General features: G+C 37.8%; 1 protein-coding gene and 1 long non-coding RNA gene across 47 annotated transcripts in view; one reads left to right on the plus strand and one right to left on the minus strand.

Annotated features, from left to right (window-relative positions):
• The window catches only part of LOC102156658, a 50377-nt gene extending 41365 nt beyond the window's left edge, over window positions 1-9012 (minus strand). For 4 of the 5 annotated variants that reach the window (XR_005376167.1, XR_005376168.1, XR_005376166.1 and 1 more), the window contains exons 1-3: window positions 7093-9012; window positions 6266-6381; window positions 984-1143 (exon numbers count right to left, since the gene is read on the minus strand). This is a non-coding gene — a long non-coding RNA (uncharacterized LOC102156658). The remainder of the gene's footprint in view (window positions 1-983; window positions 1144-6265; window positions 6382-7092) is intronic. The other variant, XR_005376170.1, reaches the window with a different exon arrangement.
• Window positions 1-24023, plus strand: part of LOC102156997 — a 126772-nt gene that overhangs the window by 19283 nt on the left and 83466 nt on the right. For 8 of the 42 annotated variants that reach the window (XR_005376140.1, XR_005376134.1, XR_005376137.1 and 5 more), the window contains exon 1: window positions 19195-19476. The exons of 2 other annotated variants lie outside the window; for them this stretch is intronic. Coding sequence is in view for 4 of the 40 variants with exons in the window: in XM_038569428.1 (XP_038425356.1) it covers window positions 23486-23518 (33 nt within the window). In the remaining 36 variants the exon portion in view is untranslated. Of the gene's footprint in view, window positions 1-19168; window positions 19477-20359; window positions 21022-23433; window positions 23519-24023 lie in introns of those variants that run through there. 32 more of the 42 variants (XM_038569428.1, XM_038569429.1, XM_038569430.1 and 29 more) reach the window with 18 other exon arrangements.

Here is a 24023-nt window from a genome sequence, read left to right on the forward strand (position 1 = left end):
AGGCAATTTAGGATAGACGGGTAAATATTTTAGAGTAGAACAATTTGGGTTTAAGTCTTAACATTACTTATAAATTCTGTGATCTGGAAAAATTACTGCCTTTATGAATCACCATTCTTTCGTTTTACAAACTGGAACTAAAACTCTGTAGCCTAATGGATGTCATAATGATCTATTAAAAGAAGAGACTTCCCAGGTTCAAATCTCAACTCCCTTATGCAGAAATTGTGTGACTCCTTTTCCTCATCTGTAAAATGAAAGTAGTAATAGTCCCTGTATCTCAAAGAGTTGTGAGGATTTAACACCTTAATATATTTGAAGTGCATGTAACAGAGCTTGGCACATAGAAAATGATATATTTACATAAATTATAATTCTTATTTAAAGCACCTACCTAGTACTTGCCCCTTAGTATGTTTCTAATAAATGTTAATTCCCTTTTATATTCAGTTGAAATTATTTTCCTTTAAGATTTTATTTTTCAGGAATCTCTCTACCCTATGTGGGGCTCAAACTTAAAACCCTGAGATCAAGAGTCAGCAGGCTCTACTGACTGAGCTAGCCAGGCACCCAGCCCTCCTTTATTTTCTAGGTACATTTTTTTTTTCTAGATACATTTTTAAATGTAGCAAGCTAAGGTATGACTGATATTCAATAAATGGCATATACATAAGGTATACAATTGATAACTTTTAACATGTATAGAATTGATAAGTATATAACTGATAAATTTTAATATGCAAATCCCTGTGAAACAACTATCACCAGAATAAGACACTGAACATATCCATCAACCCTAAGAATTTCCCTGGCCTTTTTATAATCCCTCCCTCCTAGCACCTCTCTCCTCAGGCAACCACTGTTCTGTCTGCCCTTTGTCCCAATAGATTACTTTGCATTTTCTAGAAATTTGTTTTCTTTCTTCACTCAGAACATTGTTTTGAAATTAATCCACTCTGTTGCACATAACAATAGTTCATTACCTTTTATTGCTGAGTAGTATTCCATTATATGAATATATCACAATTTATCCATTTATCTGTTGGTGGACATTTGGGTTGTTTCACATTGGAGACTTAAAAATATGAATATTCATGTACAGGTCTCTGTAGGAATATATGCTGTCTTTTCTTGTGGAAACACCTAGAATGAAATGGATCATATATTTGTGTATGTTTGACTTTTCAAGAAACTGCCAAACTGCTTCCAAACCAATTACATCATTTTACATTCCTATTAGGAGTGTATCAAAGTTCTAATTCCTTCACATCCTTAACAACACTTTTCATTTTAGCTGTTCTAGTAGATGTGTATACATTTTTTGTATATGGATATCCACTTGTTCCATCGTGGTTTTACTCTTATGTTTCCCTAAAGACTAATGAGGTTAATAAAGCTGAACATCTTTTCATGTGCTTATTTGCTATATGGCTTATCTTCTTGTGAAGTTACTATTCAAGTCTTTTGCCTATTTTTTGAGACTTCTGTTTTCTCATTATTGGGTTTTGAGGGTTACATTCTTTAAAAAAAAAAAAAAAAAAACTTCCTTTACTTATTTTTAAGTGATCTCTATACCCAATGTGGGGCTTAAACTTATGACCCCTGAGATCAAGAGTCATATATTCTACTGAGCTAGCCAGGCACCCAGGGAATATGTTACATTCTTGATACAAATCCTTTATTATATGCTTTGCAAATATTTCTCTCAGGCTGGAGCCTGTCTTCTTTAGCAGTGTATTTTAAAGAACAGAAGTTTGTAAAAACTTGATTAAGTCCAATTTTTCAATTTGTTCATATATGGATTGTACTTTTGGTGTCACATCTAAGAAATCTTTGTCTCAGAGTCACAAAAATATTTTTACAAAAAAAAATTTTTTTTTTTTACATTTTCTTCTAGAAGTTTAATAGTAATTTCAGGTTTTATGTTTAGGTCTATGATAAATTTTGAGTAAATTTTTGTACATGGTGTTAGATATGAATCAAATTCCTATTTTTATATATGGATATCCAATTTTTCCAAGCACAATGTGTTTTAAAAAAAAAAGCTTTTTTTTCACTGAATTACCTTCAGACTTTGTAAAAAATCTGTTCTCCTTATATATGTAGTTCTATGTCTGGACTCTGTATTGTTACATTAATCTATTTGTCTATTTTTACACTAATACCACTCTGTTTTGATTACTATAGATATTTAATAAGTCTTGAAATCAGGTAGTGTCAGCCCTCCAACTTTGTTCCTTTTGTTGAAGTAAATTATTTTGGCTATTCTAGATCTTAGCATTTCTATATAAAGTTTAGAATCAGCTTGTCAGTTTTTTTTTTTTTTTTAACTTAGTGGGATTTTGATTTGGTTTGTGTTGAACAATTTAAGATCAATAGATCAATTTAAGGAGAGCTGACACACTCACAATATGAACCCACTGAGCCAGGTAAATCTCTCCCAACTATTTGTCTTCACTTCCTCTCAACAGTATTTGCTATTGTTAGTATACAGATCTTTTATGCCTTTTATCAGGTTTATTCCTAAACATTTCATATTTTTATGCTATTGTAAATGCTATATATTTTTTGCATTTTTATTTTCAGTTGTTTGTTGCAAGAATATAGAAATATAGAGAATTATTGTATATTGGTCTTATATCCTGCAATTTTGCTGCATTCTTCTATTAGTTCTAGTAGCTTTTTTTGTAGATTCCAGCAGACAGAATAGATGGATAATTGTGTCAGTTTTATTTCTTCCTTTCTAATCTGAACATATTTTTTTTTTTCTTGCCTGATTGCACTGGCAAACCTTTCAATGTTAAATAAAAGTGGTAAGAGCAGGGGCCCGTGGGTGACTTGGTCAGTTGAGCGTCCAACTCTTGATTTCGGCTCAGATCATGATCTCAGGGTCATGGGACCCAGCCTCCTGCTCAGCATGGAGTCTCCTTGTGATTCTCTCTCCCTGTGTCCCTCATCCCAATCAAGCTCTAAATAAATAAATGAATAAATAAAATCTTTTTTAAAAAAGGTGTAAAAGCAGACATCATGGTGGTGTTCATGATCTCAAGGGGCAAGCACGCAGTTTTTCACCAGTAGGTATGAGATTATCTGTAGGTTTTCTGTAGATGCACTTTACCTGGTTGAAGAAGTACCCTTCCATTCCTAGTTTGCTGAGTTTTTAAATAGGAAATGAATATTGGATTTTATCAGATGTTTTTTCTCTATCTATTGAGATGATCAGTTTTTCTTTTTTAATTTGGTGAGTTACAATGATTTTTTATTTTTTTTATTATTTTTTTAAAGATTTTTATTTATTCATGGGAGACACACAGAAAGAGAGAGAGAGGCAGAGACACAGGCAGAGGGAGAAGCAGGCTCCATGCAGGGAGCCCAATGTGGGACTCGATCCCGGGACTCCAGGATCACACCCTGAGCCAAAGGCAGCCGTTAAACTGCTGAGCTACCCAAGCATCCCACAATGATCAATTTTTTAAATGTTAAACCAATCCTGTATTCTTGGGATAAATACCACTCAATAAGTAATATATTTTATATATATTGTTGGATTTGATTTGATAAAATTTGTCTAGAATTTTTTACATCTGTGTTCATGAGGGAAATTGGCCTGAGTTTTCTTTTCTTGTAATGTCTTTGTGTAGCTTGGGTATCAGGATAATGCTGGCCTCAAAGAACAAGCTTGGAAGTATTCCTTTCTCTTTACTTTTCTGAAAGAGTTTGTGTGTGATTGGTATTTTTTTTTTCTCTAAATGTTGGAAGGATTCACCAGTAAAGTCCTATGGAATAGAACTTTATGGGAATGTTTTAAACTAAAAATTTAATTTTTTGGAAATGGATATGTGACAAGATTATCTGTTTCTTCTTGAGTCAGGTTTCGTAGTTTACCTCTTTCAGGGAATTTAGTCATTTGATCTAAGTTGTTAAATTTTTTGTCTAAAGTAGTTCATAATATTCCTATTATCCTTTCTTTTCCTCCAACCAGTCTGGCTAAAGGTTTATCAATTCTGATCTCAAACAACCAGATTTTTTTTTTCAAACAACCAGATTTTGATTACATAGATATTCTCTCTTGATCTTTGTTTTCTATTTTATTGATTTCCACTTTGACCTTTATTATTTCACTTCTTTTGCTTGTGTTTAATTTGCTCTTCTTTTCTAGTTTTTTTTTTTTTAAGATTTTATTTATCTATTTATGAGAGACAGAAAGAGAGAGAGAGGCAGAGACACAGGCAGAGGGAGAAGCAGACTCAATGCAGGGAGCCCGAAAGGGGACTGGATCCTGGGTCTCCAGGATCACACCCTTGGCTGAAGGTGGCGCTAAACCGCTGGGCCACCCGGACTGCCCCTTTTCTAGTTTGTTAAGGTGGAAGTTGAGATCATTGCTTTGAGACGTTTTGTATTTTTTAATGTAGGCATTTCATTTATATAAATTCTGATATATTGTATTTTTATTTTCCCTCAGGTCAAAACAATTTTGAATTTCACTTTGAATTGCTTCTTTAATCAGTAGGTTATGTAGAAGCATGTGATTTTGTTTCCAAATATTCAGGGATATTCCAGTTAGCTTTCTGTTACTGATTTCTAATTTAATTCCACTGTGGTCAGAGGACATACTTTGCATGACTTAAATCCTCTAAAATGAATTGAGATGTATTTTATAGTAAAACAGATTGGCAAACCTTTTCTTTTTTTTTTTTTTTTTTAAGATTTTATTTATTCATGAGAGACACAGAGAGAGAGGCAGAGACACAGGCAGAGGGAGAAGCAGGCTCCATGCAGGGAGCCTGACGTGGGACTCGATCCCGGGATTCCAGGATCATATCCCAGGTTGAAGGCGGCGCTAAACCGCTGAGCCACCAGGGCTGCCCCACAAACCTTTTCTACAAAGATTCAGACAGAAATATTTTAAGCTTTGTGAGTCACATACAGTTTCTCCTGTCACTTATTTTCTTTTCAGAAATCTTTCAAAATGCAAAACTATCCTTAGCTCATAGGCCATACAAAACCAGGCTAGATTTAGCCCCACCATCATAGTTTGCTAACAGCTGGCCAGGAATATGATCTCTGTGGGTAAATGTTTCATGTACTCTTTAAAGAGAATGTATATTCTGTTAGTGGAATATTCTAGAAAAGTCAATTGGGTAATAATGGTGGATAGTGTTGAGTTTACTATATCCTTGCTATGTTTCAACTTGTCCTAGCAATTCCTGAAGGGGAAGTACTGAAATCTCTGACTATAATTATAGATTTGTCTGTTTGTCCTTGCAGTCCTGTTAGATTTTGCTTTACAAATTTGAACCTCTTTTTATTTGGGGCATAAACATTTATGATTGTTATATTTTCCTAATTAATGGACTCCTTTACTATTATAAAATGACCTTCTTTAACTAATATTCTTCACTATGAAATCTTACTTTGTTTCTACTACATTAATACCACCCCACCAGTTTCTCTTGACTAATATGAACATTAGCATGGTATAACTTTTTCCCTCCTTTTATTCTTAACATTTTTATTTCTTCATATGTAAAGTGTGTTGAGTCTTATTTTCTATCCAATCTGACAATCTCTACCCTTTGATTAGGATTTTTAGGTCATTTACATTTAATGTGGTTATTGATATAATTAGATTTAATTCTATCATCTTGCTATTTTTTATTTGTTCCATTTGTTCTGTATTCCATCTGTTCATTGTTTTTTTCCATTTTATGCCTTCTTTTGGATTGAGTTCTTCTTCATTATTCCATTTTTTTCTCCTTTGTTGGCTTATTACCCATAATAGTTTTGTTATTATTCTACTAGTTGCTTTAGGGTTCATAGTCTACATATTTATCACAGTCTACTTTCAAGTGAATTTATACCACTTGACGTATACTAAGAGAACCTTATCTTATTTCTATTTTTCTACTCCTGGTCTTTTTTTTTTTTAATTTTTAATTTTTTATTTTATTTTATTTTTTTAATTTATTTATTTATGATAGTCACAGAGAGAGAGAGAGAGGCAGAGACACAGGCAGAGGGAGAAGCAGGCTCCATGCACCGGGAGCCCGATGTGGGATTCGATCCTGGGTCTCCAGGATTGCGCCCTGGGCCAAAGGCAGGCGCCAAACCACTGCACCACCCAGGGATCCCCTCTACTCCTGGGTCTTAATGTTACTATTGACATATATTTATTAACACGTTATAAACCCCATAATATATTGCTATTATTTTTGTTTAAACAGTTGGTTATCTTAAAAGAGAATTAAATGGAAAAATAACTTACATTTACCCATCTAATTACTGTTTCCAGTGTTCATCATTCCTTTGTGTAGATCTCTATTTCCATCTGATATCATTTCCCTTCCATCTGAAAGAGTTTAACATTTCTTGTAGTGGAGTCTGTTGGCAATGATATTAAATTTTCATTCTGTGAATTTTTAGTCTTTGAAACACTCTCAGGTTCAAAATAAGTAATCATCAATTAATCTCCCTATCATACACTACTATAAATAGTGTGGGCTAAAGTGTAAAAGAGAAAACTAAAATGGATATATTGTACAACCATGAAATACCCTAAAACCTTGCTTCTAAAAGTACAGTTTGAGGCAAAGGAAACTCATAGTATGCCAGGATGCTAAAAGCCACTGAATAAACATGAGGCATCTTCTTAGATATCAATTTTACTAAGGGACTTTGAAAAAATTTTTAAACATTATACTAAACATAGACTATTATGGTATATAATATAACATTTCGTGTTAAATTTAAGATAAAACAAGAGACTAAAGGAAATTCTGGTTGGGGATCAAACTTCTAAGGCACTTTTTTCGCTTTTCTCTACTATTAACCACACTTTTATGAAGAAGTTCGAGAAGCTGTGAACTTGATGATTAATCATGATTTATTGAAACCTCTCCTAAAATTGGATGCTGTCAACAAATGTAGGTTATTCATTGAAGTTTTTATTTAATTTGAATATGCATTTCTGAATTGACCACTATATCCTGTTATTCAGCTCATGAATCATTTCTTATTATACTCATGAAAAGTACACTTAATTCCAAGTTTTTAAAATACCCATCATTATTCCTGTAAAAGACTTTTACTTACCAATTATCACTTTTGTGGCTATCAGCATGTTTACATCATTCAGTACCTGCAATACTGTTCAATTTTCTGATTCCAATCCAGGATAGAATAAGAATACACATATAAACAAGCCTATTAGAAATAAGCCTAAAACAAAGAAGAACAGGCTGGCTATGAAGACCTTACTGGAAAATCCACTTCTAAGACTGCATCCTAAGGAAATAAAGCAAAAAAAGTAACTATTAGATTGTCCCTTTTACAAATAGAGAAAAACATAAATATAATACCCTCAAATAAGAAATTGCCAAAATTATAGTACATCCTTATTCCATATGGAATACTTACTCAGCCATTAAAGGATATTATAGCTAAATATTCATTTCTAGGATGAACAACAAACAAGTATAAAAATTTGAAAACGGAGTTAACAGTTGTTATTTCTGGGTTAGGATTATTAGGATTATTAATTTTTTTCTATATCTTGCTTATCTTGTATATTCTTGAGTAGCAACTGCTTGTAGTAAGAAACACTCAAGTTTCCAAAAACACTAATTCAACATGAATAAATATTCAAAATGATGAGGTCATCATTTGTTTATCCATTAATCAAAATATTTGCAGTATTAAATAAGACATAGTCCTTGCCCTCATGACTCTTAATTTGTGAGGGCAAAAAAAAAGGGGGCATAATCAATACTCTGGACTCCTTTTTTACTGAATCCTCTCTCCCACTGTATTCTACAACACTGAGCTCTGTTGATGTTCCCTTCCATCCTATTTATTCTTAATTTTTTTGCTGCCTTATCTTACTTTGCCCATTTACTAATTTGTTTCTCATTTCCTCACTATATTCAGTTTCCATAAGCAAGGACATCCAGTTCCCCCAAAATTTCAACTATTACCTATTTAGTGACATTCTCTTCCAGCCCCAACGTTTCTCCTAAGCTTCAGAGGCACATGCTGAGCTCCCTACTGAACTTCTCTCTATGGATATCCCAGGGACAATCTTTGATATTCAATATGTCTTCAATGAGTTTCTCATCTCCTTCCCCTTCCCCAGTTTTCTATTCCATATCCTATACACACATACACATAAGAAAAAATCCCTCTTCCTCTATTTGCCTCTATCCTAGTTAACTATACCACTGTTATACTCTAGAGTCAAGCCAGGAACTAGGAAGTCATTCTAGATTCTCCCCGCCTCTATCTATCTATCCTAGTCCAAAATCTTATTCTTTCCCCTCATGACTGTAAAACCACATAAAACTACTTCCATTTACCTAATAATAATTATTGCAATAGTAATATATAATAATAGAGCACATTTTACATTTCCCCTAGTATTTCAATTATGATATTGCAACCATGTTACCTTATTCGCAAACCACGAAGACTTACATAGAAGCAAAAATAGCTTCCACTATTCCCACAGATCAGCAACCTTGTTTATACTCCTGTATCTAAGTTTTTATGACATAGCATTTGTTGCTTTACTACATGTTTACTTTTGAATAAAGCAAACATGGCAAAAGATGATCATAATAATTATTAAGCTGCTGATGGGATGAGCACTGGGTGTTATACTATATGCTGGCAAATTGAATTCAAATAAAATATTTTTTAAAAAGAAAAAAAACATAAATAAATCACGTTCCCCCCAAAGTAATTATTAAGCTGCATGTTAAAAGTTCAATAATAGGATTTATATTAAGTTTATATAACAAAATATAATGTTATACTATGTTAGTTCACCAGTATTTCTTTAAAACACATACCAAACACATACCTATACACATATACCACATTAGGAATTAGATAAACTAAAAAACTGAGTTTTTTCTATAAACTGAGCTTCCTTTCATTCCTATTCTATCGTCATTGACAGCACTCAACCTATCTATGCTTCCAAAATGATGAAAGTGAATGCATCCCCACAGCCATCCTTGCCTAGGAGGGTCAGAGGGTCCAATTGCTTCCCCAAGTCTTTTCTACTTTGCTCTCTGATGTCCGAAAGATGGAACCATCTATTCCACATGATACAAATTTTCCTGAAGAGGAAAAACAAAGTATAGTATTTAATAATAATAAAATGAATGAATTCAATAATACCAAAATACAAAAGACAAATACAGAGTTTTCCTTTGTCAATTGGGAAAGAGGAAAATGGTTTATTTTTAAGGAGCTTTCAGAAGCAATGCCTTCCAAATCATTCCTGATTTTTTTCAATATTCTTTAATGCAGATGTATTTTATAATTGGGTGGGGGGGATGTTCAAAAGTGAGTCCATAAACCTAGTGTCAAGGGCATATAAAAGTATTTTTACATCAAGTGATTTACAAGAAGCTTTGAACCTTATCATAATTAACAACTGTATTACTAATTTTTTTTATATCTAAAGGGTTAAACTTTAGGAACTTTCAATTTTTATATTCCTTTCCTTTCAAAGAAGATATGAGTATAAATAAAGGTAGATGAGAGAATCATTAGATTTAGTCATATGCCACAAGAATTTCTTGTCAAGGAAAAGTTTTATATATATACCATATTATATCAGCAGTTTTGCAGTTTATTAAAAATACTGCAGTTAAGTCACATGAGCTTTGGGTTGTTTTGACAATGGCATAAACATCTAATTGTTAAAGAAAATCCTATGCTTAGAAACTACATCCTCCAAAAAGGAGGGAAAATTAGTATGTATGATGCTTTGAACCACTTTTCTTTAAGAGTTTCCTTAAAAGTAGGTATATACCATCCTGGGTTTACTGGGTCAAAAGTTAACAGTATAGGGTCATCAAGTAAATTAAATGTTAACAGCAAAAATTAGAGGACTTAAATTAAAAACATAGGACTAATCCTATGATGAAGAAAAGTGAGGAAAAAGTATTCCCACAAGAGCTGTAAACTGTTCACCTATTTAAAATAAATTACTTCTTCAGAACCACCTTAAAAAGTTCATTTGTTTTAAACACATAAACATTTCTTTGCCAAGAATGTGCTATATTTTTATTCTCATTTCCCTATAGATTTATGCTACATGAAAGAAATATTTTTTTTTTTACATGTCATAGGGAACTCATCACAATTCTGAGTCATATCTCCTAGAGACCAGAGGGTCTCAATTTTACTTCTGTTTACCAAAAATAAATAAGAAATGAATGATAATAGATTCCTGGTTTCCTGTCCTTCTCAACTTCCAAGACAAGGCTCACCCCAAGTTAAGAAGGTCTCTGAGTAGATCATGAGTTATAATTTTTCAAAGTTTTTACTCAATGTGAAGTTTATTTTATTAAAATCCTTCCAGGGATCCCTGGGTGGCACAGCGGTTTGGCGCCTGCCTTTGGCCCAGGGCGTGATCCTGGAGACCCGGGATCGAATCCCACATCAGGCTCCCGGTGCATGGAGCCTGCTTCTCCCTCTGCTTGTGTCTCTGCCTCTCTCTCTCTGTGTGACTATCATAAATAAATAAAAATTAAAAAAATAAAAAATAAAAAATAAAATCCTTCCATTTTCTTTTGATAAAGGATCAATAGATCCATTTCTATTATTTACCAATCCTTTTTATTATCTTAAACTGTTCCCCTGATATAGACATTTTAATGGCTAGAACAAAAAGTTAACTAACACCTGGTATATTTTGGACCATATATGGTATACAATTCACTGTTCTGGGTGTGTCAGTTTTTGAGAGGGGTGATGTTAAACTGGAGCATAATGAGAAGGAAGCCAAGATGGTGACGGGTTTAAAATCATAAACCAGGGATCCCTGGGTGGCGCAGCGGTTTGGCGCCTGCCTTTGGCCCAGGGCGCGATCCTGGAGACCCAGGATCGAATCCCACGTCGGGCTCCCGGTGCATGGAGCCTGCTTCTCCCTCTGCCTGTGTCTCTGCCTCTCTCTCTCTCTGTGACTATCATAAATAAATAAAAATTTAAAAAAAATTTAAAAAAAAATAAAATAAAATAAAATAAAATCATAAACCAACCAAGGAAACTAAAGACATTTGGAGGGCAGGGGATTCAGTTGTCTTCAAGGTTGAAAATAATAGTGATCATATTTTTTTTAGTTTATTTATTTTTTTAGTAATCTCTATGCCCAACATGTGGAATTCATGACCCTGAGATCAAGAGTCTCATATACTCTTCCAACTGAGCCAGCCAGGTGCCCCAATAGTGGTCATATTTAAAAGGTTACCACACATAGGTGAGAATGAATTAATTCTCAACAGCTGCAGGGGGCACTTTGACATATTTTAACTATTAAGATTCTATAACTCCAATCCTATTATTTCAAAAACAATATCCCAAAACATTATATTTAATATTTCATCAAAAGGCAGCATGTTTACATGAATTTTTTGGAAAGTAGATAACTGAAGTAAGTGGGTTTATCCTTTTCCAGGTATCCTTATTGGTAAAGGGGGTGGGGAGAGCTTATATTTATTCAGTAAATATTAACCACTATTAATTGTAAATGAATTTTAGATCAGTCTCATAATCTGTGCTCAAGATATGGAAGCAAAACAATTCTTGACATGGGTGGGGTGGGGAGGAACCCTTATACTTCTATAACCTTAAATCAGAGTTGAAAATACTATGTATGAATCTGTTCTACTTCCATAATACCCATAATACTATTTTTTAATTGAAATAAACTGATCCTTGCCTAATTTTCTTAAACATTACAAGAACTTGAAACAGATCACTCCTATGCTATAAGGATATGCTTGATTTACTAAATCATTCTACATTTAATTTATATCTTCCTGGGGTTAAAACTATGACTTACTGGTAAAAACGGTCATCTCAAGCAAGTTAGGGTTACCATCGCAGGCAATGAGGTTAATTATCAGAGCCCCCCAAAAGAGGTGATCTTACCAATGTATATCACCCAGATTCAAACTATAGATAACAATTCTACCAACAACCACTAAGATTGTAGCTAACTCTCATCACTATTTAAAATAGCTCATTTTGCATATCTTTGGACACCTTAAGATCATCCATTTGGATTCTCTATCTCTCTTAAGTTCTGTGACTGTGGTCACAACACTAAAGTAATGCTAACAAGTGGGATCTAATTTTTTATGAAGAAGAGAAGCAAATGCTTTAAAAATAGATTTGTAAGACTTATATGATCCATCAGTCCCTCAGCACCTCCCAGTCTCTTAACAATGTCCTCAATTATTGATTTTAAAAAGTAATCCAATAGCAATGAGATAGATGGTGAAAACTTACAAATGTCTTTACTTTCACTTTCAGGTTTTGCTTTTTCAACTTTTCATAATTTTTTTTTGTATTTGCTTTCCTTCTTTTGTTTACTGTGTATGTGATAACTATTCTATTTTTCTTATAGACTTATCTCTTTGTACATCAAGGATATTAACCCATTATCTGCTTTATAAGTTCAAAATATTTTTCAGTTTTTCATGTCTTTAGTATATAGTGAATTATTTCCTGTGTATTTATTTTTGTGTAGGTACCAAACATTGTTCTCTGAGATTCTACATATCTTCACGACCTCATCCAATCCCATAAACTACCACCTGTAAATCTAGTCAACTAGTAAATCTATAGACAACATATAAACTAGACCTTTACCCTAAATTCCAGACTTCTAAATGAAAATCCAATCCTAATACCTAGCTATCTGTAAAGTGAGGGTGGGAAGATACACTTGACTCACAGGCATCTCAAAATCAAAACTTCATGTATCAAAATCCATCACCTCTGTTCTCCTTTCCTTATCTCAGGAAATGGCCCACAGCCATTCAGTTGCCCACACCAGAAACCTCGGAGTCCTGTGACAGATCTCCTCCTCTCACTTCTCCGTAAACAAAGCCTCCTAAACCTCCTCTTTACGTCCTAACCTTCCAGCTTTTTCCATTCTTACTTACTCTGTTCTAGCCAGATGGGCATTGAATTTACCGGTCCTTCCTGCTCAGTATGTTAACTTACACTCTTCCTTTGCTTAGAATGTTCTTCCCCTCTTTTTGGCCTAGCTAATTCCAAAGCCTCGGCATAACTGTCTCACCTTGGGAAGGCCTTACTTAAACTTCAAGTGTTAGGTCTCCATGGTGGTGTATGCTTTCACTGCATCTGTATTTTTGTTATAGGACTTATCTCGGTTGTAATTTGTAAGACTATTAACTCAAACACTGTTTCTCTCACTAGACTGCATAAGGTGAGGAACTGTGACTATAATATTTTTAGTACCTTGCACAATACATGACACAGAGTAGGTGCTAATTATCTGGAAATAACTACATTTTGATACTGAATAAACAAATTCAGTCCCTTTTGTACTTAATGTCATCCCCATTTCTACTTCTTTAGTTCAACTACTCTTTTTATTGCTTGCCTGGATTCTACAATAGCATCTGAAGGACTCAACCACCGCTCTCACACTTTCGAATCTGTTTTCCAGTATCCTTGTTAAAGCGAGTTTCTAAAATATATATCTGATCATATTCCTCACTGGCTTGAGATTTTTCAATTGCATTTTATAAAGGTGACCTGCAAGGCCCTTCATGGTTTAACCTCTATCCACTCGATCAGGCTAAAGTTTCTCAACTCCTCCAAAGCCATGCAACAAATCAAACTACCTGAATTTTCTTGAACATGCAAGTCCTTCCTGATTTCTGTCTTCTTACACTCCCAACAGTTATGTTTAAAATGCTTTCTATGGCCTATTTCTACTCTCTTTCACACTGGAATAACCCCAATCCTTTAAGGCTCCGTTGATGTGTCCCTCAAGATACAGCTCTACCCCTGAAAAGCTTTCCTGAATCATTTATTTCTAACCTGGTTTACTCTTTGTCTATATTTATTTGTCATTTTTAGAGAATTTATCTATCTTCCATTAGACTTTCAGTTCCTTCCTATCAGGAACTACATATTTTTCATCTTTATATATCCAACCCCAATGTGGACTTTGGTAAGTGTTTGATTAAATCTGTGTGCCAAAACACATCAAGGAGGACATACCTACCTATGGGAACTGGTATTCCCACTTCTGGGAAGTCTTCCAATAAATAAGCAAATAAATAGGAAAATCAATCAGCAACAGTATATGCATAAAAAATGTTCACATCAGAATTATTTATAAAGCAAAATGCTAGAAACAATCTAAACGTCCAGCAATAGAAGAATGTTAGAATCTGCTAAATGACAATGTAGCAGAGCAATTTAGAATGAAAATCATAAATGATATAGTAACTCACAGATGCTAACGACATGTTAAGTGGAAAAAGACAAAGAAAACTGATTTCACACTGTGACCCTTTAAAATTATATGTATAGATATTGACTAAAAGGGAACATGAAAATTGTATGAGTGGTTTATGTGAATTGTGATTTTGTTGCCTTTATTCAGAACTTTATAAATGGTTGCTACGGTATCTTCTCAATTATAATGAAGGTAATTTAAAAATAAACCGACATCATTAATATACGTATGTACATAAGTGTATACACAGTCGCATGTATGTACATTTTGCTTGTGTATATATTTTGTATATATGTATATATTTCCTGGTTCAGTCTTATGAAAGATCCAAGCAGCAGAGACACCTCATTAGTATGAGCATACCTAGCATTGGTCTCTAATACTATTCTGTACTAACAGGAAACAGGGCTCCTTAGAGAAAAGGCTAATTCCAGGGTTGGGGTGGAGTAAAAATAAGATAAACATGGAACATCTTATTATACCAGAAAGTAAGAAAGTGCTCAAAAAAAAAAAAAAAAAAAAAAGATGTAGGCATATCATAAAGGCATAGTACCCATACTAAAAGTGCTCCTATTCCCTTAATCTGGATACAGACTTAGATTTTTAGAGGTGAAAGGTCATGATATAACTAAACTTACCTTCAAGTGAGTCATAAAAAACCTGACCCCAGACTGGCTCCTATACTGGAGGGGGAAATGCTCCAAGGTCAAGCTACAAAATTGGAACATGGTGGTAGATTGAAGTATTATTTCAATATAAATTTGTGAATTGATAGGAAATACACTCAAGTATTCATGGGTGGCAGGCCAAGATGTATATAACTTAACTTCAAATGGTTCAGAAAAAAGTTATATGTAAGTTTACATGTATGTGGTGAGAGAGAGACCCTGCACAAGAGCAAGCAAATGATAAGGATGCTCTTTGACCTATTTTTGTAACTTTCTGTAAATTTTAAATTATTTCCTTTCTTAAAAGATTTATTTATTTGAGGAGAGGGAGGGGCAAAGGGAAAGAATCTCAAGTAGACTCCTCCCTGGCTCCCAGGACCCAAGAGATAATGACCTGAGCCAAAATCATAAATGGTACTCTTAACTGAGCCACCAGAGTGACCCAATTTTAGATTATTTCTAAGTAAAAAGATTTTTAAAAAATTAAGTCCACCTTAGAGAAACAAGACCAACAGGAAAATAAAAGTTACTTTAAAACCCATCTAAGGGCAGCCCAGGTAGCTCAGTGGTTTAACGCTGCCTTCAGCCTAGGGTGTGATCCTGGAGACCCGGGATCGAGTCCCACATCAGGCACCCTGCATGGAGCCTGCTTCTCCCTCTGCCTGTGTCTCTGCCTCTCTCTCTCTCTCTCTCTGTGTGTGTGTCTCATGAATAAATAAATCTTAAAAAAAAAAATCTAAAAGGGGCATCTGGGTGGCCCAGTAGGTTAAGCATCTGCCTTTAGCTCGGGTCATGGAGCCCTGTATCAGGCTTCCTGTTCACAGGTGAGTCTGCTCCTCCTTCTCCCTCTCCCTCCTGCTCTCTCGCTCGCGCGCGCTCTCTCTCTCTCTCTCTCAAATAAATAAAATCTGTAAAAAAAAAAAAATATAAGCAAATTGTTTTTAAAACATTCTCCAGTATATACTAAGTTGTCAAGCTACAGTTAAAAATGTTTTCTTCAAAGGTCTTCATTCTTGTGTAAAAGATGAACAGACCTATAGCTTTCATAGTTTTATCTAAATAAGTTAATATGTTGAAGCCAACATTCCATCAGTTGTAGCTTACTCATTAGAAACAGCAGGAGGGAACGAAAGCATTGAAATTATAAAACCTCTGTTCTCCACACTACCCATATTTACCATTCGTTTGCTGGTGATTGCATTCGTTTCCAAGTAAAACCTCAGATTTTAAATTATGACTTCAGTTCTACTGTTATGACAAGTAAAGAGTATGCAGAGACACAAATGGGGTGGGTGGAAACGGGTGGGGGTAGGGCTGTTCACTCTTCACCATATTTAAGATAAAGAAAGCTGAAAACTTCTGCCCTAATTGAGTTCCTAAATAATTGAGTTCTTTTTTCCCATAAAGCACACAACTATGTGGACTATTAAAGTTTGGCTAAGGTATTCTCACTAGTTTTTACCTGTGAATTTGATATTCTGAAGTTAAAGCACTCTTTTTCCCCTTAAAATTCAGCTCAATTATTTGCACCCCCTTGTGGCCAAACATAAACTTCTTGGTTTTCAAAATATTTTTTTCCAATTGGGCTTTTTGTTCAGGCATAGGAACCATGTTACCCGATTTTGTTTTCTCCCATTTTGGTGAATCGAGAAGACTTATGAAGGGTTTTTGGTTTGTCGAATTATCTTAAACAAAACAGGGCTCAAATCTTCTTAAAGTAACCTCCCTGTAAACTTACTCTGTGCAAAATGGAGATAATTGCACCAGCCTCACATGTTATTTTGATTCAAGGGGGAAATGCATAGACATGCTTAGCTGACACACAGTAGGAATCATCATCACTTTAGAATTCTCTTGCCACAATATATCTAAAAGGGGGCTAGATCAAACATTTACCAGTTCACCAAGTTCAACTGTGTAAATAGGCTCCCCATATATACCACTTATCCAGACTACCTCAAGCCGATTCTCACCACAGATAACATTTTTAAAGAAAAAAGAATATGTATTTATTTCTGGATAATAGAAATTTGGATAGGTTCTACTTTATATTTTAGACGTCTGATTTTCCCCTTTGCCTCCCCCTTAATTTTAATAATTAGAAAAAGCAACAAAACTATTCCATTTCCATATGATACTCTTATGAAACAATGAAACAAATTAACATCCTTATTCATCTGGCAGAAACCATTACTCCTATTCGGCAAGAATAATTTGTCAGGCTGATTTATCATCTTAAGGGGCTTTTGAACACAAATGCTTAACTCTTAATGGCGTTAACTTAAAACTTTTTAAAACACAAGAAGCTCTTTTACAAGATAAGTGTTAATGACTGACTCACAACAACAGCTAACATTTACTAATATACCAGACGCTATTCAAATGCTTTTACTATATTACTCATTTACATCCTTACAACAACCCAATGAAATAATGACATTACTCCTTTTACAAAAGAGCAAACTGAGAAAAAATAATAACTCACATAGTGTCACAAAGCTAGTAAGTAACAGAGTTGAGATCCAAATCCAGGCAGTTTGGATTTAGAGTCCACGCATTTAACCAGTGCTCCAAAGTACCATAGAGATATAAGGCAAACGTACCACTCTGCAGTGTTATTTCTCGATGATCTCAGATTATTAAAATAGTTTCTTTTCTAATTGCAACTCAATAATGCCAATCACGCAAGCCTTCTCCCATTTCGTCAGGCACTTTCAATATCCATCGTCTCCTTTAACCCTCGCAACGATGTATATTTTTGTATGCTCCGACAGTGATGGTCCATCACAAGTTGTTTTGCAACAAAAACCGGGGGGGTGGGGAATGTGACAATGTCCCCCAGAGTTTAAACTGTTAGATTCTTTAGAAAATTCATTATAACTTGGGATCAGGGAGAGAGAGAAAAAAAAAAGTCAAAAAATAATCTTAAAACGTGGTAATTCACAATCAATGGCAGTGGTTTTGTTTTCATTTTCATTTTAACCAGCCTGGTGGCGGAGGGGCTAACTCTTCCAACCCCATGAATAATGAAAAGAGGTTTTTTTTAAGGAAAGTTTGCTAAAATACCACCTTATCATCCCTGATTGTCCTATCCTAGCTCCCAGTTTTTTTAACGGTGAGCACAGATTTGCCTAGGTCTCGTGCTTGTTGTGCTTCTACTTGGTGCTCGTTAAGATTCAGGGGCAAATTTCTCAATCTGAGCCTCGGGTGTCCTCAAGTGTAAAATGACAGTAGAGTCTTCTAACTGGGCTGTGCTGAGCGTCCGCAGAGCGTTCGTTCGCTCGGGGCCCAGCCCGAGAGCCGCGGGGCCGGGTGTCCAGCTACGGGGGCTTTAACCAACGGGTTTGCACAATGGAAACCCGTCTTTGCCAGTCTCAGGTCCCTTCCCACCCTTTAAGGGGAAAATCATCATCATCATCATCGTCATCGTCCTCACACCAAGTGACGGGCCAGGAGCGCCCGTTCAGCTCCCCAAGACGGAGCCGTTCCAGGACGAGCGGGACAGGAGGACGTGGACTGCAGCGGGAGGCCCGGAGCCGGGGTTAGGGCGCCACGCCTCCCGCGTGTGCTCTGCCTGCCCCGCACAGCCGGACGCACACGGGCCGGCGCTCCCGCTCGGGTCCGACATCTGCGCGCTCCTGCACGTGCTCCTTCCCACCTGCGCCTGGAGGGGGGGGGGGGGGGGCGAGTCCCGCCGAGTCTGTCCGCCCAGACCGGGAGCGACGACGGGACCTACCTCGTCCGGCTCCGCTGAGGCTCAGCGTGCAACCGCTCCCGCTCCCGCTCCCCCAAAGCGCTGGCGCTCAGCAGGCGCTCGGCGCCCGGGCGGGGCTGCCCTAAGCACACGTGTAGCGCCCACCGGGTGTTAGAGACCCACTCCGCACTCGGGAGGTCAGCCCCTGCCCACCGAGCGGTTTTCTTTTCCGCCCAAGCTGCACCCCCGTTTTGCTTTCCCCGGACAGTAGGATCAGCGCGCATCGGCTGACAGGCCCCCCCGCGGCCCCGGGTCCCCGCAGCCCGCGGCCGGCTCTTCCACGTCCGCCGCGGAGCCCGGGCGCTGCACGCACGCGCGGGAGAGGAGGTCGGAGGCGTGAGACGGAGGAAGCGGAGCAAGCGAGCGGCCGGCAGCGACGGCTCTGCGCATGTCCGAGGCGCGGAGCTGGTGGGGGGGAGCGCCGGGGGGCGGGGGGGAGTGTGCGCGTGCGCAGAAGTGCCGGGAAAGCCGGAGCGGGGCGAGGAGGCGGCCTTGACAGCTGTGGAGGCAGCCCGCGTTCCCGGCATGCCCCGCGGCGGCGGGGTTGGCTCTAACGAATTTGAATGAGGAGCCTCAGCGCTTTCGGCGCCATTTTCGAGTGATGCCTGGTCTCCTCCATCCAGCGGGAGAGACGGGGTGACCTGTCCGACATCGGAGCGCTCCTGGGACTCCTCAGGGGGAAAAAAAAAAATCACCAAAAAAAAAAAAAAAATCGCCCCAAATTCCTGGGAGCCGAGGGCCGTCCGCGGGGCGCCGCCACGGTAAGAGCCTGAAGAAGTAACGGCGGGAGTGCTGGGCGGCGGCGGGCGCGGGGGCCGGGGGCCGGGTCCCGGGTCCGCCCGCCTCGTCCCGTCCCGGCCGCGGGCGCGCGGCGCTGGGCTCGGGGGCGCCCCGGCGAGTGCGGGCGGCGGCGGCGGCGGAATGTGGCGGGAGCGCGGGGCGGGGGCGCGGGCGCGGGGCGCGGGCGCTGCGACGGGGCGGCCGCCGCCCCGCCGCCCTGTCAGCCGGGCCGCCGTCCCCTCCCCCACGTGCCCCGCGGAGCCGCCCGGGGCCGCCGTCTTCCCGTGACAGGAACACTTGAGGCCCGCGGAGAAGCGAGCGCGCGGCGCGGCGGCGGCGGCGGCGGCGGCGGCTGCGGCTGCGGCGACCCCGGCCCGGCCCGGGGCTGGACGTTGGCTCCTGGCTCCGGTGTCTCCCTCAGGGGGCGCGGGCCGCGGAGTCCCTCAGCCGCCCGCGCTCTCCTCAGACCGCTCCTCGGGGGCGCGGCGGGCGGGCGCCTCGGGGTCTCCGCGGGGTCTCCGCGGGGTCCCCCGGCGCGCACCGCCGAACGGCCCGGTGCCCCCACCTGGGCTTCCGCCGCCGCCCCCTCGGGCCCGCGCGCTCGAGGCGGAGGGCGAGGGCCCGGCGTGTGCGTGTCGCCCGCGGGGGCCGCGCGGGGCGGGGGCGGGGGCGCCGAGTTCCGCGGGCGCCCGGGACGCGCGGAGCCCCTGCCCCCGGGGCGGCCCACCTGCCCCCGGGCACCCCCGGGGCACCCCCGCAGCCGACGGCGCGGCCGACGCGTCGGTTTCTGTGGAGCCCCGAGGACCCGCCCTCGCGGAGAGCCCGTCCCCGAGGAGAATGGGAGAGCGCGCGGTCGTGGTTTTCAAATTGTATCTAACGGAGCTCCCCGAACCCCGGCCTCGTGACCCCCTGATTGGCTGCCCGGCGGCGGGCCCGGGGGTCTGATGGCGAACGCCGCCGAGGACGCTCGGCTCTCCAAAAATTACACTTTCAGAGAACCACGGAAATGGGAAACGTTCGGACGGGGAGTTGCGGGGGGGCGGGGGGGAGCTGGAGTGTACTGTTTTTTTCTTCCATAAAGGACTTTCGAATGGTTCCAAAATGTGTATTAAAACTAAAACCGGAGAGGCAGTTTTCTCAAAAATTGCGATTCTACGGGGCTGAAATGGCAAGACTTTTTGTGTGTTTGCCCCTGTTCTCTACTGGTTGAAAACTGACTGTAGTATCTAGGTTTTTTGTTTTGTTTTGGGGCTTTTTTGTTTTTTAATTTTAACAAATTTTTCAGCTTCAGCTACATGTTTGTTCGATGCAGATGACGGGAGAACTGTTTCTTTTATTTTGATGAAGAGAAACTTTGATTTTTCTTAAGGATGAGCTCCTCCACATTGTCCATAAAAATTGGATGTATTTAAATTTTTATTCACATCTAACTTCAGATACATAGGATTTGGTAATTCAGCCATTGCTGTAGATTTAAAACTTGATTTACAGGAAATTTACGTTGCTTAATTTAGGCAGTACAACAGGTAAGTATGCGCAGGTGCCTATGTATGATTCCTTGATAAATTCACTGTGAAGAAATATATTGCGTGCGGCAGAGTGGGTGTGTTGTGTCTTACGTGGTGGGTTTTCAGTTGATTTTTGTTTAATGTTGCTTGAGACAGCCGTCAATATATTTCTGTTTATTACCAAACTTGTCATTCCGTTTAATTGCATCTTGATAAAAGGCGGGTGTGGTTTTCAAAAGAAAATCACTAAACTCAGTGATAAACAAGATAGCTGAGGATACTTTTTAAAATATTTTTAATTTAATAGAAATTTTCTTTTATGAATAGCGGTTGAAATTTTGAAACTTAAGAGTTTGTAGTCTCACATTAGGTCAAATATGCATTGTTAGAAAATATTCAAATGAAAAGATCCCATGACTTTTATAAATCTCTGTAGGGCTATAAATAAAACTTATATTGAGTGAAATAGCTGAGTTTATAAATCATAGTATTTTGTATTGCCTTTGTAACAGGAATTGCAATTACAGAATCTTTGTTCATTTCCTTTTTTCAAAGCTGTTTATTTTGCATCGTCTCATGAAAATTTCATGAAAGGTGCTAATTATCCTCTCTATAAAATTTGACTTAAAGAAGTTGTAGGAGACCCCATTTCTATTGTAAATGTGATTTTATCTATGATATCAGAACTAGTGGGTTTGGCGGGGTTTTGTTTTTTTTTTTTTTTTTGAATGTTGTTATTTGGGGTTTTATATTTTAATTTTAATTTAAATTACTATGTGACTTACGGAGTTTTGAGGATGGGGTGGGGAAAGGCTTTAAAATTCACCAGGCTGGTTAAATTTAACCATATTTTTTAGTGCTTTGGTTTATGGGTTTTTTTTGTTTGTTTTGAAGAGTGAGGGTGAAGGATTGTTTTGTCTCATAAGCCATTTTTAAAAAGAAGTGAAGGCTTTCTTTATTTAAAATACTACACTTAAAGCTTGAGAATGCACTAGCACCTAAATAAAATCCATAGCATTCAAAATATTTTTCCTTTATGTGATGCTAGATAAGAGGAAGATTCGGGTTTTTACATTTGTGGGCATGTAGGTTATAAGTTCCAAGAGATGTATATTATTTGTATTATCCATGTTACTCTGTGGAAATTGATAATTCATTTTCCATTGCAAGGGCTAGGAAAGTCCTATGTTATCACTGGAAAACAATGGTAGGGAAAGGTGTTGCCCCAGCCGCTCTACTCTTTTTAAAAGATATGTTTATATAATATTGGGGAGAGGGCACTAGAGAGAAGGTGTAAGGTGTTAGTCTTCCTAATAGCATTGATTTTCATTTGTTTGCCTTTCATAGTATTTTTAAAATTCCAAGTAAAAGTGCAATTTTAGACTGCTTGAATGCTCTTGTCTTAGTTGTACATTTACAAAATGTAGCCTCAGGTGTTTGCTGTATGTAACACCGCATTTTTTGTGATCAGATTAATACCCCTTTTTAGGTTATCAAGAACCGGAACTAGGGATAAAAATTTCAAAATAGCTTTCGTATTCTGGATCCCATGTTTCATCATACTTTGTGTACTGCATTTTTGTTTTTTGTTTTGTGAAGACGTGTATAAATATACATTTCTGTTTATTGGTATGCAGTAACTATTCGAAATGTCAAGATATACTTCAATATTGGTCAGTTAATTTGGCTTACAAAAAAGAAAAAAATAAATGCTCAGAGATTATATTAGATATTTCTTCTACATGATACATAAGTTTTCTCCAATTAAAAATAAATCAATTAGACACACAATTTTGAAATTTTATTCTGTAATTTTTTTCTCTCATTTCAAAAATTACTGCCCTAAAATTTGCTCTTGTCTTTTCTCCCTTTTGTTTAGTGAAGCTTAATAATTCCCACACTGATTTTTTTTTAACCCTTTTTTAGAAGAAACAGATTATAGGTCTGAGTATAACTAGAAAACACTTCTCAGAATTGTCATACCAGAGTATTCATGTACATGTCGTCTTGTTATTTCTTATTATTATTAGTTTTTACTCAGCAAACTTAGAAACATTGTGGCGGGACAACTAATTTTGGCATGTAATTAGACTCAAACTATGACGTGCTGAAATTTGCTAGTCCTAAATTTCTTTAAGACCAAAGGAAATCAGTAATAACCACCACTTTCTTTCAAATAAGTGTCAAAAATTAGATTAAACCATTTTGCTTTAAATTTTTACAAGTGATAGTATTAGAGCTTTAAAGTCATGATTGTCTTAACATTTTAAAAGTAACATCAATTTTAGAATATTATGTTACTAATACATGTTTATATATTTGTCTATTTGCATTGACAACTAACTGTAGAGCCTTTCTATAAATATTGATTTCTTTTAAGGAAATGATTTTCTTTTGCCCCCCCCCCCCCCCTTGTCTTTCTCCTTTTAGGATCTTTTAGAAAGACAAGTTTCAAATATTGGAATTGATATTAAATATATGTATGAATTTTATTCTCAACAATTTTTATCAAATTGTGAGTTTAGTATACTTTTGTTTATTCCTGTCTTATTTCACTAAAAAAATCTTTGAACTGGAAAGACTTTGCCCTGGGTTCGAAGTATAAATATTAAACTGTATTTTGTAATAGATTTGGTATTGAGTTGTACTATTTTAGAGATTTTTTTTTTTTACGTATTTTTCCTTATACACATTTGGTTTAATATTTGTCTTATATCCAAACCTCTTTTGTTCTTTTTTATCTAGTATTTGTTGTTTCCCTTCTATTAAAAAAGTTTACACTTGGCATGGAGTACATACTGGTTTCTACTATTTTTCTTCTGTGATATTTAAAGTTACAATACCTTAATTTTCAGAGTGCTCAAATACAGAAAACATTGTCTATATCTTTTGAGGAAGACTATGTAGAAATGATTTTAATTTTTCAAAGTGTCATGGTATTTGGATTGGTGTTTGCAAGTAATACATGTGTGGTTTTTGTCATTAAACAATCAAATATTTGGCGGCAGAGGAATAAAGGT

The sequence above is a fragment of the Canis lupus genome, chromosome 22 (assembly GCF_011100685.1).
Source record: "Canis lupus familiaris isolate Mischka breed German Shepherd chromosome 22, alternate assembly UU_Cfam_GSD_1.0, whole genome shotgun sequence".
In the NCBI taxonomy this organism is placed as follows: Eukaryota; Metazoa; Chordata; class Mammalia; order Carnivora; family Canidae; genus Canis; species Canis lupus.